The sequence below is a fragment of the Lissotriton vulgaris genome, chromosome 6, assembly GCF_964263255.1.
Source record: "Lissotriton vulgaris chromosome 6, aLisVul1.2, whole genome shotgun sequence".
Lineage (NCBI taxonomy): Eukaryota > Metazoa > Chordata > Amphibia > Caudata > Salamandridae > Lissotriton > Lissotriton vulgaris.
The window spans coordinates 1,510,174,344-1,510,191,912 of NC_141694.1; the positions used below are offsets into that span (position 1 = coordinate 1,510,174,344).

At 43.3% G+C, this 17,569-nt stretch overlaps 1 protein-coding gene across 2 annotated transcripts in view; it reads right to left on the bottom strand.

Annotated features, from left to right (window-relative positions):
- The window catches only part of FERMT1 (FERM domain containing kindlin 1), a 303,369-nt gene that overhangs the window by 243,987 nt on the left and 41,813 nt on the right, over window positions 1-17,569 (bottom strand). For both annotated transcript variants that reach the window (XM_086927689.1, XM_086927690.1), the window contains exon 2: window positions 4,202-4,375. In XM_086927689.1, coding sequence (XP_086783815.1) covers window positions 4,202-4,352 — 151 coding nt within the window. In that variant the 5' untranslated portion in view covers window positions 4,353-4,375. The remainder of the gene's footprint in view (window positions 1-4,201; window positions 4,376-17,569) is intronic.

Sequence of the window (17,569 nt, forward strand, 5' to 3'; positions counted from 1 at the left end):
GTTCTTCACAGGTCCAGTAGTGCACTGTCTTGATAGGGTTAGAGCCCCAGTACTCATACCCAAATGAGCCTTTTAATTGAGGGCAACTTCAAAGCAGCCCTCGAAGTTCACGGGCCCCCTTTAATGCCACCCCTGTCCGTCAAGCTGTCTGTGGGGGTTAATGAGCCCTTTGTGTGGGAAACAGGACACTGGCTATTCAGGTGTACGTGTCAGCATCGCCTCTCTCTCATCCTGCCCAGGAAGAGCTATCAGAAGGCAGATGAGTTTTCTCTCACACCCACCCTTCCGGTGTTAGTGGCTATCGAGAGGGAATGCAACAAGTGCAGCTGTCAACCATTTATTGGAAATAGGCTGGAGGCACACAGAGCTAAGTTAAAAGCAGAGAAATGTCCACTTTCTAAAATTATTGAAAAACCTCCTCCAATCAACACAATAATTCACTCAAAAAGGACTCCGGACGACGTTTGTCGCTTCAAAAAATTGTCATCCACTTGAATGATTTTCAATTCGATTTATTCATCATTTATTTTCATGTGTTATTTCATCAACTTTACTATTCATATGATTCTGGGTAATTCCTACTAGGAAGGTAACATACGCATTTATTTGCAAAAATCCAAGAACTGACGAATACGAAAATCAGTCGTTTGCATGCTATACAGGAGTATACAGTGTTAGACCCAAACATTAACTCATGTGTGAAGAAATAGAGTGATATAGAGTGATGACTAAATTCCCACATGTGCAACTGAGTAAAAAGCGTACCTACGGACATGTAGTATTCAGCCATAAATGCCCAAGTACCTACTGATACATATCGTGGTGATTGAGATAACAGTGTGCGCTCAAAGGAAGTGCTCGCAATAAAAAACAACAGTGTTGCACACACCCTGGTGTGTGCCAAAACTTGGCCTAATCCAAGCCCGGGTGAAAACATACGTTCAATCGCAGTGAAAGATGCCAGCGGTAAATACCGAACAGTCGCTCGTCCTCTTATCGTGAAGCCAAGACGTACCTGCTGCAACACGGTGACGCTGCCGTAATTTCTTACAACAGTATACATCTAAACACGTAATAGTATCGGAAGTGAATACTCTGTTCCACAGGAAGTGGATCGTGTATAAATAAAAGAGGTGTTTAAGGCTTGGCAACTGGTTTTAAAAGTGAAGTGGAAGTGGCAGTAAAATGCACACACAGGCCGTGCACTGGCAGGCATGAGACAGGCTTGAAAGGCTACTTGTGAGGGTGGCACAACCAGTGCTGCAGGCCCACTAGTAGCATTTAGATTACAGGCTCATTGGTATATGGTATACCACTTTACAAGGGACTTGTAAGTTAAGTAAATATGCTAATCAGATATACACCAATGTCACCATGTTTAGGGGAGAAGCACATGCACTTCAGCGCTGTTTAGCAGTGGTAAAGTACTCCTAGTCCTAAGGCCACAAAAATATACAGTAAAAAAAGAGGTAAGCAGGTAAAAGGAATGGGGAAGACCATCCTAAGCATGACAAGTCTAACAACATATTAAAATGTAAAGAACAAAATCCTCATCATATGATTTATTTCAAAAATACCATTGTAAAAGAAAATCTTCTAAGATCTTGACGGTATGCAGAGACTCACATCAGGGCCACATGAACAATTGCAAAGTTTGAGACAGGGATTGCCAAATCAAATTCACCCCAGCCATGCATTCAATACAGCAAAAATGAACATATTCGCGATTGTCGAGGCTTATGCTAAAAATAAAATCTTGGAGTATGTGACAATTGAATAACCTGTGCAGCACTTACACAGAACACAAAAAAAATCTTTACCAATGCTCTGGGCTTGAAAACTTGGTAACAGTGGCCAAAGGAGCTGCCCTCCATCAGTAATTTGTGAGGGAACAGTGTGAAAGCATCTATTACGGTGATTATTCGTACATATGCCATGGGAATGAGAGACCATATGCAGTGAAACATGCATTATATTTTCCTCTCTATTTAACTTATACACGAATGATGAACACATTACACATTTCAACTGACCACTGGTCATTCTAATAATGCCTTGATTTTAAATGGTAGTGCAATGTGAATCACACAACAAAAACAGGTGACGCAGTTAGAAAACATGCACAATGTCTGACGAAAAAACAACTGAATGACAGATATGATAAAAATGGGGGCTCCACAGATTTTCTGTTTTATGTAAGTGATGTATCATGAAAGGAAATTAATTAATTATTTATAGATATGTTAATCTGATGTTTCGGACCAGTACTTTAATTGGTGAGGACTTCATGAGGACTATTTTCATCAATTAACTTGACCCACGTCTTTCCCCTCCTGGTGGATACTGAAGGATGGTGCAGCCTCATCCAGATCAGTGGAATGTGTGAGAAGGTTCGTGGACAGTAACACGTTTCACTGTTTTCCTCCTCCTCCCACTATGATGGAAACATTGTCGCAATGCCTTCCTATACAACAGGATGTCAAAGTAGGACCAGACTTTCAAGGGGAACTCCTCCAGGTACATTCTGAGGCCATAGGCTGCATGATAGTCCTTCATGTGCCTGCTGCTGTCTACGCTGCTACACTCCATTCTCTTCTTAAGACATGAGAATACAAGCTATTGCGTGCAGGGACTGGATTGCGATGTCACATTTCCTAGAACATGGTCTGCATAATTAGCATGAATGTGAGGGGTTTAAACTCGCCAGCCAAAAGAATAGCATTACTAACACAGCTTATGGCAGTCCGCTGTGACATATGTCTCCTGCAAGAGACCCACCTCCTGAAAAAGGCATGGAGCGGAATGCGTTCTAGATGGTTCAATCGCCAAATCTGGTGTCTGGTCAGGGGAATAAAGCGGGGGTCGCGATCCTAGTGGCCGCACACTTTCAAGGGAAAATCCTCAATGTACACTCTCAGATTGCAGGCTGACTTGTAGCCCTGTGTTAGTAATGCTATTCTTTTGGCTGGCGAGTTTAAACCCCTCACATTCATGCTAATTATGCAGACCATGTTCTAGGAAATGTGACATAGCAATCCAGTCCCTGCACGCAATAGCTTGTATTCTCATGTCTTAAAAAGAGAATGGAGTGTAGCAGCGTAGACAGCAGCAGGCACATGAAGGACTATCATGCAGCCTATGGCCTCAGAATGTACCTGGAGGAGTTCCCCTTGAAAGTGTGTGGACACCAGAGTTGCATGCCTATCTGGGTCCAGCGCGCCGGGAGCTAGGCCTCATAAAGTGTGTAGGAGGAGATAGTGACAACAAAGCCAGTGCCTGAGCATGGAATGTGTTCTTTTTAAAACAAAAAGCATTAAAGCTCGCAGTGGTGACCAATAAGATCACAAAAGAACATTTTAAGCACTAAACTTTCATAAATATGCAGGGGCATATTTACAAGCCCCTTGTGTCATTTTTGCGCTGCCATTGCGTCATTTTTGCGCTGCTGTTGCGTCGCTTTTTGTGATGCATCGGCTGCATAAAAATGCGGCCCTTTTACAACGTGACGCATCTAGGGAGATGCATCTAGTTGTAAAACCATGCGTCACATTATACCTGCATCAGGTATAATGTATGCACGGTGGGCGTTCCCATGCAAAAAAGCCTTGCAGAAGTGACGCAGTGAAATCTTCAAGATTTCTAGGACGCCACTGCGTCAAGACCTTATCCCTGCTTGGAGCATGCATAAGGAGTGACGCAGCACAATGAGAATAAGCCTCCCATGCATTGCAGCAGTTGCGTCATGCTTGCAACACAACTCCAGCAATGCGTAACTTTTGCAAAAATAGAGGCATCAGAATTTCTGACGCATCTGTCAATCCTTGCGGCATGGTGCGCCGTAATGTAAATACAGTGCATCCATGGTGCCTAAAGGGTTTCTCAGGGTGGCACTGGGAAAGTGACGCATCTCTACAGATGCGTCACTTTCTTGTAAATCAGCCCCGCAATTTTTAATAAACCCCAGTGTTTACAGACGTAGGAAAAACATATGTGGCTAAAGGCAGATCATAATATAGCATTAGAACCCCTTACATAAATTTGTCCAGCTTAAAATTGTACACAGCAGTTGAAATTTAAATTGTTAGACATGTCCTGATGTGTAGCCATGTTTAAAACCTGAATTGCATTTTGTTGCATAATAGCAAAAATTACTGCCACTAATTTCAATATGTTATAGCACAATCAACATCAATAAACTTACTTATTTGCTCCACTAGTTTAAGCATTACACCACCAACATGAAGATCCCCTGATACTCGAATGGAGAATTCCTTTTCCTCTGCTTCATACTGGTGATCAACAGAAATGCTGAGTTCCCAAGAAGTGGGGCCATGACCAGTGACAACACTCATATTGAAGCTATTATCTTGTATGTCTAGGGAAGAAAAATATAACCCGGTGTTAGAAAACATATGAAGAATGATCAAACAACTATTTTAAGGTTTGGGAATAGCAATCGCAGAGCAACAAAAATGTCTAATACCGGAACCTTTCAGTTTTTGAAGCACAGTACCAGCTATGTCCTTTCAAGCCAAGTCGATTTATTTATTTATCAGTAGTAAGAATGTTCTCGGTAAACATAAACATACATCTACGAGAATAATATTTCTAAAGACAAGGGGCCATACATGCCTGCAAACAGACATATTTATAGAAGTGTGGAGCAAAATCAGTTGCCGTTCCAATTCCAAAAGATGGCATTTCAGTGTTGAAATTCAGGAGAGGATGGGTGACCTGTATGGCTAAAAAATGGTAAAAGGCAAATGGACTGAATTTAAGGGTGCCACAAAGTGGCTTGAATGTGGCCTAGCGACGATGATTAGCAGAGTTTGTGTTTCCAGTAGGCATACAGTAGAATACATTCTAAGAGCTGTAGTTGGGGGCTTTCATTTTTCTGCATGGACTACAAATATCAATAACTTGGATACAATCAGGATTTTGGCAGATAGCCACCTGTTATACTCCAATTTAGGCCATAAATGCGCTCCACAAAAAGTAGTTTATTGCTGCAACGCATTTTATAACAGCACCTTAGCCGTCCAGGTTCCAACTCCAATTGCCATCCTGCTTGAACCTAAACATTCTACCAGAGCATCAATATATTCCATAATAGAATCTAGGGGAAGAGTACATAAATTAACTTGGTAATCAGGAATACCACACTTCTCCTTCAATTAAATATTACATACTTAACACATAAATGTAGACAGAAAATAGCATTACTCATCTTGGAAATGAAAATCAGAAATTAATACATCATAAAAGTTCTATCCTAGATGAAATGAAAATACATGAATTGTAAATAAAACTCTATAAACAAATTAATATTGAGTGGAAGATAAAATGTTTGCCTATTTTATATATATAAATGAAGTCAAGCGCTAATGTAGTTATGCAAATCACGTGGTCTCCGGAGCAGCTGACCACTTCTACATCTCTAAGTCTCTGGTCACTCTTCATGCCAAACAAACTCTTCAACAATACCTCTACGAACCGTGAAACCTCACACTGCCAGGTTGGAAGCTGAGTCAGGGAGAATGACAACTACCACTGACTCCTGTTCCCTATCCTCCCATCATTGGTCTTTACTGCATTTTTAAACAATTTGATTACCTTCATAGCTTCAGTAAACTTTGAGCATTCCCCACAACCAATCTGGGCTTTCACCTTTACCCAATCACCCACACTGAACACAGTATCCTTTTCCATTCTTCTCTCACCGAAATATTTCTTACTTAATTTTCAAATCATTTCCCTTTATTCTCCGTTCATTTACTCTATTGAATCTCACTTCCGTGCTCCGCACTAGAATCATTTTGGTGAACTCAAAAGGTGATTCTCTTGTGGATGAGTGGGGAGACACGCAATATGCTGGGATGAGGGCCTGTAACACTTTACTCCAGTCCAAATTATTAGCTTCAACTAACTGGAATATTTCCTTAAATGTTCTTCTGTTTATTTTCTCCATAGTCCATTTGGTCTCAGATAAATCAAGGTTTTTTTGTGTTGGATTCTGTGGCAATTTCCTATTGCTGTGCTTGCGACTATTTGTACTCATGCCAACATGGGAATGATCTTGGTTAAGTGCTAGAGCAGCTTATGGGGCAACTGTTTCTTCTGTGGAGACAACTTGTCAGGTGTCCCTATTTGTCTTGGTCCTTGTGCCTAAGAATAAAAGATATTTGGAATCCACACTGTGTTGAAGTTTATTCTTTATTTCATGCCACACTGACGACGATTGTGTAGGACAGGCACATTCACGCTACGGAAGTTGGAAAATGTACTTACTACAGTAGGAGTACTCTGCAGACGAGGTTTTTGCCGAGGCAAGATGGCGGCCGCTAGTCGTACACGTGACTAACGCCCCCGGATTTCTCCCCCAGTGGGTAAATTGAAGCATTATGCAACCCCCTGCTGCTCAAACGTGCTGGATCAATGAGGTCTTACCTGGGGACCATCAAGGCATGCTACTTTTGGGGACGACTGTTCAGGGAGCCGCATGCCGATTTCTCAGCTGTAGCTGGCGGATCACCCGTCTTCCATACAGAGCATGGAGTCCTGAGGGCAAAATCAATTGACTAGGACTCTACGCTTCAATGCCTCCGAAGACAGTACATGGGAAGACACGTACTACAATGGAATTGACATGCACGGGGAAAACTGGGCAACACCATCGGAGCGGAAAGAATGGCACGGCGGATAAAACTGAAGATATGGGAGAGAATAAATGTGAACTAAGCATGGAGGATTGCGGTAAGCCAGTAAGGAACTTTATCTGCAGGCAATATCTACCTACTATAAAAACATTCAAAAAGCAAGAAAAACCTGCTTACTATCTCAGCTTGATGAAGCCGGCAACTCAACTAGAGAACTACATAAAATCCTTAAAACCTTTACCAATCCCTCGGCTTGCGAAAGCCCCGACACTTTCTCTCAAGAGTTGTGTAATAACATTTCTCAATTCTTCGAGGATAAGATCGACACGATCTACAATAAAATCCTGGCCAAACACCCCAATAAGTCGGAAGATCATAGCTTCTTATGCCAAAAACCCCCCACAGAGACCTTCAATGACATCCCAGAAGTCACAGAGAGTGATATTTTATTACTACTGAGCAACATGAAATCTGGCTCCCCTCATGATCTTCTCCCTGCCAGACTGACAAACAACCTGAGCAGAACATTATGCCCAATCATTCAAAAAATCCTCAACCTCTCCTTTAAAGAAGGTAAACTTCCCCAGCAGTGGAAAGAGGCAGTAGTGAATCCGATACGCAAAAATACCACCTCTCCTTGGACAGAACTCTCCAACCTTTGCCCCATCTCTCTTCTGCCCCTCCTGAGCAAGTTGGCAGAGAAATTTGTTAACACCCAGATTTCCAGTTTCATAGAGGCGACAGGGGGCCTGGACCAATCTCAATCTGGGTTCAGGCCCAACTACAGCACCGAATCAGCACTCCTCTCCGTGACCGATAACATCAAAATGTCACAGGATAGAGGAGGCTCAATGATTCTGGTGCTGTTAGACCTGTCAGCCGCTTTTGATGCTGTGTCCCATAAAATCCTGCTGAGCCGACTGCAAGGAGTGGGCATTGGAGGTCAAGCTCTTGCATGGTTGGAAAGTTTCCTCTCCGGACGCTCACAATCTGTCAGCCTGGGCCCCTATCATTCCATCTCCAGGGCGCTCACGAAGGGGGTGCCACAGGGCTCATGCCTAAGCCCCACATTATTTAATGTGTATGTGGCCCCCTTGCTGAGATTGTGAGGAAGTATGGATTCACACCAGTGTCTTACGCCGACGACACTCAACTCCTCTACCCTTTCCATGCCCTTAATTCTAATGTTAGGGAAAACTTTGCGGAAGGTATGAGGGTAGTCTCAAATTGGATGGCCTCAAACTACCTCCAATGTAATGTCGGGAAGACAGAGGTGATGCTCTTTGGGAAAGCTAGCATACTCTGGTCTCCCGACTGGTGGCCTCTGGATTTAGGACCAGTACCCTCCCCAAAATTGACAGTCAAAAATCTGGGTGTGAAACTGGATCAAAATCTAACCCTAAAAGAACACGCAAATGTGATTGCAGGAGCTTGTTTCCGCACTATTGGCCTGCTCAGACGAGTTTTCCCTCTCTTACCGGACACCTACAGAAAGACCCTTGTGCAGACCCTGGTCATAAGTCGATTAGACTATTGTAACAGGCTCCTGATACAAGCTAACGAGGATGCCATCAATCGACTACAGGTGGTTCAGAACACGGCGGCCAGACTGATTCTGAATGCTCCCTCTAGAACATCTTCCAGACCCCTGTTGAGAGAACTTCACTGGCTCCCTATACGCCAACGTGTCAAATTTAAGATCTGCTGTACTGTCCATAAGTGCCTGTTTGGAAACGGCCCCAACTATTTAACCCAAAAACTACAGCTTTACAAATCGGACCGAGATCTGCGGTCAAGCAATCAACTTCTGCTTAAACCCCCTCTTATCAAAAAGACCAGACAAGGCGGCCGAGCCCTCTCTTTAGTGGTACCGACCTTGTGGAACAATTTGCCCCTTAGCCTCAGACAGATCACAAATCACTTATCATTTAGAAAAAGGCTAAAAACCAACTTGTTCGCAGAGGAATAATCTACTGTAGTTCCACCACTGTAACCTCAGCTCATCTGCAATGTCCCTGTTTTTCACCATCTTAGCGAGCAAAGTGCGGAGATACCCCGACCGGGGTCGATTCTTGCGCTATACAAGAAAATAAATAAATAAATAAATATTTCTTCTTTGCTTTTGCCAGTGAGAGGGAAAAAACAACATAATTTGAAAAAAGATGGGGGACCAACAGGGGAAATGTGCAAATGTTTGAGTTCCACTTCAAACCCTGAGCAGGATAGGATTAATACAGAGCACCAGCTAGCCAGCCGAAGGATCAAATAAACAGAGCCGGAGATACCTCTCTAAACTCTATGGCTACAGTCAAGACAGGGGAGATTCCTGGCTCAGTATCCCCGATGGTACAAATAAAGAAATGTACAGGATCCAGCACAGCCCGAAAGGACACATTAAGTAAAGACATGCAGAAAAATACTGTGTTGAGCACGGATGGACTAGGTAAAGAAGCAAGGGGGGGGAGGAATATGGTGTGCAAATTAGGATTCAGAAGACTGGTTCCGATGAATATTTCTTCTCTCTTTCGGACCCCCGGATTCATCACGGGATGAAATTGAGGTAGTGGACATAAGGAATCAAGCAGTCTACACCCCGAAGACCAAGATCAGGGGACAGATACATCTGAGAGTACCCCACGGACAGTCGATAAGAAGATGGAACATGGCAAAGAGGCCATACACGATAGAGTGGGGTCGAGATTTAGCATGGGACTACTCATTTTCGGCAGGAATAAGGAAGGACGAGGGTATGGTAACCAAACACCTGATGGAAAGTGCAGGTGGAAAACCTGAGGGGATCTCACTGACCATGATCTATGAGACTATCATGGCTCAGAGAATAAACCCGCACAGAAAGCCAACAGACTCAAGCGGCTTGCCACAAGTTGAAAAATTCGATCCAGCACATAGCAAAATCCTGCTCCGAATTTGTGGAAAGAGTCACCAAGGCAAAAACGGAGATATCTAATTTGGAGGATGAGCTGGCAGCTCAAAAAACAATAACTGAATCGATCAAGGCATCTAAAGAGGGCACTAAATGGAAACTGACAGATTTGGAAAACCGCCTCAGGGGTAGCAACTTCAGAATACTGGGGGTCGCAGAAGGCATAGAGGGTCATGATGTATGAACATTTGTGGTTGATCTCTTCTCAGAGGCTTTTCCTGTGCTATCGCAATTGGTTTGGATTTCAGAAATACAGAGAGCTCAAAGGTTCCCATTTACACAGCACACAAAGTCAGGGCAAAATACCGTCAGACACAGGGCGATCTTGATATCAATCAATAATTTCCTAGCCCGTCAAGCTGTGTATGAACTGGCATGCCCTGAAAGAGGAAGGGGTGAGAAAGTTTTGTAAGACCTGACTTTTGCCACCAGATGGTGGAAAAACTGTGGCAGCTAAGACAGCTTATTACCTCATTTCAGAGCAAAAGGACTCAATTCTATCTATTCAACCCAGCCACACTAAAATTCATACATAAGAAACATACTCAGTTCTTTACATTGGAAGTAAAGGCAAAGGAGTTCCTGCAATCTATTACATAGGGTGTAACAAGAGACATATTTGTTGCTCTGATCCTATTACAAACGTATCTGATTCTGGATTTTGTCATGGCATCTCGTTCACTTGCTTACTCACATATCATACTTTATATACTTACTTTTGATCTTCTTCTGTTTATCTTTAGGGCATTAAGCAATGCTAAAGGTGTATATGAATCGGGAAAAGATTTCAAGAGTAGTAACATGTGTCCCCGGTTCGACCTTTCAGGATACTATGCAATGGTGTCTGAATCTTTTTTTTTTCTTTCTATCTCCTAAAGCCTCATTGCAGGATGGGTGGGGGGAGGGTGCAATGTGGTACACCAGCCCCGCAAGGTTGGGGTGGGGAGAAGGGGTGGGGGAGGGCCTGGAGGGGTGCCCAAGGGGTGGTAGGGTGAAAAAGAAAATGCAATTCAATATAAATTGAAGGAAAAAATATGGAGGTGTACAGAGCTAGGAGATAAAGCTAGCAATTGGAGAGGTACAACAGTATATGATGGGGGATAAGAGGATATGACCCAGACTGCGCATATGTTAATTTAATGTATGTGGACTAAATAATTGTCAGTCAGTCAAAAGCTTTATTATCGGCTAAAAGCCATAAAAGCACATATATACAATTTTTAAATCATCGAAATATGCCTAATTTAAAAGAAATACAGTATAAACATGGTGCTAAAAACAGTACACATAAAAGAATTTTAGGGAATGGCGTCAAAAACATTAAAATCCCATAATAAAATGTAGGCGGTCCACCCCCACCCTTCTTTATATGATTCCCAATGAGTTATAAACAATAACAAAGGTCTCACAGTTTGGCATTTTTGATCTTCGCGCTTCTAGAGCACCACATAGACAGGAGATATCTGGAGGTCACAAATACAATCAAGGGGGAAGTGTCATATTTTAAGATTCTGTAAACGTCCCTGTAATCCCTGAGACCCATATTCTTGCTTAATTGTACAATCCATTTAGCTCTTGCCTTAGAATATAAAGAGCTAAAGAGCAGAAAATGCAGATCCATCTCCTCACTACTTTCACACCCCGGGCATGTACGAACTGCAAGAGGTAGATTCAACCACTTATTGGTGACTGCCCTAACTGGGAGTGTTCCGTGTCTGAATTGGACATAAAGTTTCTTCGCAAGTAAGGGCTGGATGTCATCCAGGAATTGCTCAAAATGATAATTATCCTTGGCCTCCAGTAATCTATTGCTCAACATACCCAAAGCACAATTATGTGCTAGGAGATCCATGCGATATTGTTTAAGTGCATTAGCCAAAAACCTTTTAGAGGTTAAAGGGCATGTTTGCTCTGGGGAAAGCCACTTGACTGCCCTACCCAATGCGTGACAGAGCTGCTTCATGTATTTTAACCAGGGGATTTTCCCCACTCCCCTTATAGCCAATAGATCCCTCGAGTCCTCTCTATAACTTATCAGCTCTGGAGTAGTCCAGAGTCGCCTCCAATACAACAGGGGGCTATTAGCTTTAACATCCTGTATAGGGGCCAAACCCAGATCTAAACATAATGGAATCAGAGGGGTGCTCTGGGGAAGTCTCAGTAAGCACCTAATGAAGCTATTCTCAGTGATGGACGCTGAGGTAGCACTAGTGTGGCCCCACAACTCAACTCCATAGAGCGCACCACCCCTTGCCTGGGCTCTATAGATTTCAACTGGTGGTCCCAGGATTTTAAGTGAGCACTCGTTATACACCTTTAAAATTCCACCAGAGGCTTGAGCCAGCTTCAGGTTTGCTTTGGCCATGTGCGACCCCAACTCCATCCTATCATTCAATGTTACCCCCAAATAATCAAATGTGGAGACTCTTTCCAGCACCGAGCCATCCAAATGAGAGTGAGGGCAATTGGTTGATTTAGCGTGGAAGACCATATTTTTGGTTTTGGAAAGATTGATCTCCAAATTTCTAGTTCTGCAAAAAGAGCAGAACGCCTCCAAAGTTCGCTGGATACCCATAGAAGATTTTGATAACAAAAGCGTATCCTCAGCGAACATCAGAGCCGGTATCTTACGTGCAGCTAAACTTGGAAAATCAAAATCCCTCGCACCCAAAAGATGGTCAATCAAACCATTGAGAAACAAAGAGAAAAGAGTGGGGGCCAACACGCACCCCTGTCTAACACCCTTTTCTACAGGGAAGGGAGCCGAGAGCTCCCCATTCCTCCCGTACCTCACCCTCGCAAAGGTTCCATGATGTAAACGTTGAAACAATTGACACAGATATACTGGGGCACCCATCTCTAACAATATGGCCCAAAGCTTATCCCTCTGGACCAAATCGAAGGCAGATCGAAGATCTACAAAGATCAAATACAGACTGCCAGCTCCCATTGTCACAGTCTTCCAGTAGACTAATTGAAGTCTAAACAGTTGGTCGAAGGTAGAGACCTTAGCACGAAAGCCCACTTGGAGAGAGGTAAGGATGTGGTGTTCATCAATCTAGCACTGTAGCCTCATTAATAAAAAGCGGGCAAACAATTTCTGCAGGACATCAATCAGGCTAATGGTCGAGTGGGGAGGCCTTTTCATAAATGGGGATGATCTCTGCACCCAACTATGTGTGAGGGATTTCCATACCGTGGAGGATGGCATTAAAATATAGCCAAATATAAGGGACCCAGACCTTCTGCTCACTTAGAAATAAATCTCCAGGGATTCTATCCAATCCCGGAGCATTCCCCGAAGACAAGCTCCTCAGCACCGTCTGAATTTCCAGCATAGTACAAGGTGAATAATCATTATCTATTGCATCCAGTACTCCTGAGGCGAATAGTCCCTTCGGTAGGGAAAGTAAGTCTACAGCAGTTGGGGTATCTCTATGAGCAAACAAAGACTTAAAATGCGATATCCAAACCTCTTCACTCAGGTTAGGTACAAATGCAGAGGGATCTTCAATCGAACCCATTCTAACTAGATTCCAGAAAGCCCTGTAATCACGTCCATCCAATGCTTCCTTTATGTTTGCCCATCTTATTGCCTCCCATTATGACTTAGATTCAGCAATTATACTCTTGTAAGGGAGTCTAGCTGCTCTAATGCTCTCAAAAGATCCAATTTTGACTTCCCTAACAAGGGCACATTTAGCCAACCTACAGGGTTTGGTGTACCATTGAGCCAGGTTTTTTGGCTGCGGCTTCTTGTTAACATTGGTATAGAAATAGTATGCCAAAGTAGTGGTTAAATTGGAGTGGATGGTCCCAAATGCATGAAAATAGGAAGAGTCAAAGTTTTCAACCGGGAGTTCAAAAGCCTCCACTAGGGAGCAGGTAACCTGTTAGTATAGATCAACTACTTTATCAGGAGCTAGCACAAACTTGGCCCATCTTATGCGTCTGCCACCCGCAACTGTAATTCAATTACTATCTGCATGGATCTCCAGCTAGCCCGGTCTATATTGGTAACCCAGTGTATGTTTTAATTCTAGTGACAGAAGATTATGATCACTGTCTACCCTTGGGACAACGCTGAAGGCCCTGATTTGAGACCAAAATTCTACATTGACCATGATATAGTCAATGGTTGTGCATTTCCCTTTTCTATTATAGGTAATCATACCTGGCACATCAGGAAGGAGTCTGCCATTACAAGCTCTAAAGGAGTGAGTTAATAGGAGTTTGTTAATCTGAAGAGCCATTAGCCACCAGCGCTTTGCCGGGTACATAAAGCATTCCTGAATGAGCCAAGTGGAATCCTTATCTTGAGTTACAGAAGGGATCCCGGCCAAGGGTTCAAAGTGACAGTTAAAGTCACCACCCATAATTCCATGTGTCGGTGAGGGAAATAATGTGAATAGCTCATCTAAAGCATTTAACATAGAGGAACCCACCGTATGGTGAGTGGGTCGCAAATAAACATTAAAAACCGCCACACTTGTGCCATCCAAATATTTAAGAACAATGCAAAGAATATCCGGAGAGGGGGATTCTATCACCTTCACTGAACAGCCCAAGTGCATAGCTACCCAAATACAAAGTCCCCCAGAGGGTCTCCCTCTAGGTCCCTGTACAGCAGGTATATAAAAAGTCGCAAAGCCCACCCTTATGGGAGCAGTCAACATCCATGTTTCTTGGAACAGGCACAGGTCGTACTGGTCCACCAACTCTCCCCATTCTGGATGGGCTAGCTTAGAACCAATACCCGCAAGATTCCACGACCCAATCGATGTGCTATGGGATTCTTACCTTAATGGAGTAACTGGGGGAGGTGCGCACACATTAAAAGGGGGCGTTCTTGCCAGATTATCCAGCTGAGTTCCATATCCTGGGGGTCTTGAAATTGTGCTAGGTGGAATCATTAATACTCCATCTTCCTGTACCCCGGAGTCCATCTGGGGTGTCCCACCCTCAACCCTCTGGCGTTCCTCCACAGGAAGCCCAGCTGCGTTAGAATCAGTTTCAGTAGGCCTTAGTGACTGGTATAGTCAATCTACATAATTCAAGACACTGAATCTATTTACTACAGGAAGGTTGTATTCTACCGCCTGCACGCCTGAGTGGGGGTAGGTTGGTCCAAACCCACCAGGGACTATTTCCAGAGAGTAAAAATACCCCAGAGGTAGTGGAGGACCTTCCGAATCAAGGATGTGTTTAACCACTCTAGGATCCCTAAAGTTAACAATCACACAGTCCCCTCTAATATCCTTGGGTTTGGTCCCCAACCAACCGACTCTTCTAGCAAATTAAATTTCACCCTGCCCCATACCCATTAAGGGTCTGTTTTTATTCAACCAAAAAGTGATTTTATTCTTCAGCTCCGGGAATGTCTCACCTCGGTCACCAGACAGCAGAGGAACTCCAGTTAATATCACCACATACGGAGAAGCCGCAGGAAGTAACTGGAGGCAAGGTAACGTTTGTTGAGTATCCTTGCTAGGAGATTTCGGGACAGGCTTGTAGGGGGCCAAAACTTGGTCTAACTGGTTCCTACTGTTAGCTTGTGGAATTAAATTTGGGTCTCGAGGGGCAGGGGTGGCTATATCTAAAGGCGCTTTACATCGAATAACAGAACCGGAAGGAGTGGTACTAGAAATTATTTTAAGCGTATTCATCGGTTCCAATCCAGGTGCCAGATTTTTACATTGAGGGCCACTATCTATACTTATTCCTTGGTTAGCCTGATTAGTATTACCTAGGTCCATCTCCTCGTTGTTGCTCCCATTAAGACAGATGGTTGTCCTCCTCCCCCACCCTTGCTATTTATCAATGAAACAACTTTATCAATTCTGCTCATCAAGATTTTAAAATGAGATTTGATAAGCTGCTCCATTTGTGTTTGAAAGTCTATGAGTAAATGAGTAGCCCATATCGGAGGGGCTAGAGTGACGTTAGCAGGACCTGACTCTGTCTGGGGAGTATCTAGGGCAGATGTAATCGCCTTAGCAGCTTTTTTACGTGGTTTCAATTTCCTATTTCTATAACGACACTTGGGTGCCTTTTTAACCCCCCTTGGCAGCAATAAGATGTGCAAGATTAATGGGAGAACAAACATCCGGTACTATCTGAGCACATGGAAGCTCACCTACAGGAGACTCTAACGTAAAACCAGGCGAGTTGGAAATAGACAGTGATACATTCCTAGGGAGCAAGGGGAAAGCCATAGCAGGTGTAAGAGAGAGTCGTCTTTCTGTATTACTATGGCCGATGAAACCACCCCGATAGCTTTTTGTAGTATTTTATCAATCGTCGTCACACTAGGGACGGGAACTGATAATGCTTCTTTTTGCCGTGTCAGTGGGCGGGAGCTTGGGGGATTGGTTTTGCCCATGTTACGACTTATGAGTATCTTAATCCTTCAACGTAACAATATAGTAAGATTTGATAATCAGAGTAAAAGAAGGAACTTGAATTGGTCGCTTGGAGGTGAGAGCACCCTCAATCCGCCAAATCGATAACCTATAATAAAATACTAACACATAAAACCTAGCTTTGACTGATTAAAATGTTAAGTACCAGAATAATATGGTCCAGTCCAGTCACTTCCCATCACAAACAGGCACAAACAGGCCCGCCCTTGGTCCCGGGCTTAGTCCCGGCTTCGTCCCGCGCCGCTATAGGAGGGGAGTGGCTTTTGTGCGCGTTCAGAGCGCCTCCCACCGTGTCTCACCAGGTGAGTGAGAAGAGATGCACCGTGGGGGGTGTAGTCCGTTGGAGGCAGCACGATATCCACCGAAGTTCAGGGAGAAGGCAAGCGGCCTCTGCACACAACAACCCGCAGGGGACCACGCCGTTTTCAATTTACTGCCACCCACTAAATAATAGTGTGAAACGGTAACAGGTGGCAGCAGAAATATAGGTGATGTAACCTGACTTGGTATGTGTACAAGAAACGATTCTACCATGGAATAAACTGAAGATTTTAAAAGAGATAGGGTTTGCACTATTTGCCTGTACACAACAGTCTACTATAAATCAAGGTGTAGCCATTACAGGTTGAGGGGATTTGCCACTATACACCGATCGCCACACCAAACCTTTGCCAGCCATTTTCTCTGATAGAATAGTGCACAGGTGGAAAGGAAAAGGGATATTATATATCGGTAATTTATATAGCGATGGGGATCTGCTATCCTTTTCATTGCTAGCCAATAAATATGGACTTTCTAGAACAGAATTATTCAAATTTTTACATATGCAGGACTTTTTGAAGAAAAGACAGGATAATTGAGCCAAACTCGACGGTCAAAGCCATTAGACACAAACAGCGTATTGGTGTAATACACAATTTCTTATTAGATACATAGAAAGATGACTTAGAGGCTCAAAATCTAAAATGGGGGAATCGGCTTAGGTGTCAAAATGTATGTATAAAACAACCAATTGATGTGGCAGGGAGGATTTTAATCTCAGCTATTTTAAGAACGCAGCATTTTCAAACCATATTTAATCTCTATCATGCCCCAATGAAAATGCTAAAATGGGGGGGGGGGGGAGGGGGACTAACAATGGGTTTTCGGTGCAGTACAGACTTGGCCAAAATTGTACACATCTTTTATATGTTTAGGAAATTAACTCTAATTTTATGCCATATGGAAAAATTCCTTTGAGAAGCTATTGATGAGGAAATAAGTATCACACCATCTACTATATTGTTGGGTGTAGGTGAAGAAATGACAGATAGACACCCTGCCTTTAAATTCCAATTTTTTTTTTATTACAGTTGCTTTAGCTCGTCCTTGTATAGTCTGCATGTGGTTGCAGAAGGAAGCCTCCACCTTTGAGATCTGGAGAGCTAGATTTTATGTTATTTTTAACTTGGAACATAGTCTCTATGCTCCTAAAGGGGTATGAAAATGGAAACTAGGGCTATTGATTTAGGGGTCTATGATTGAACCTATGGAGGGTTAATAGGAAT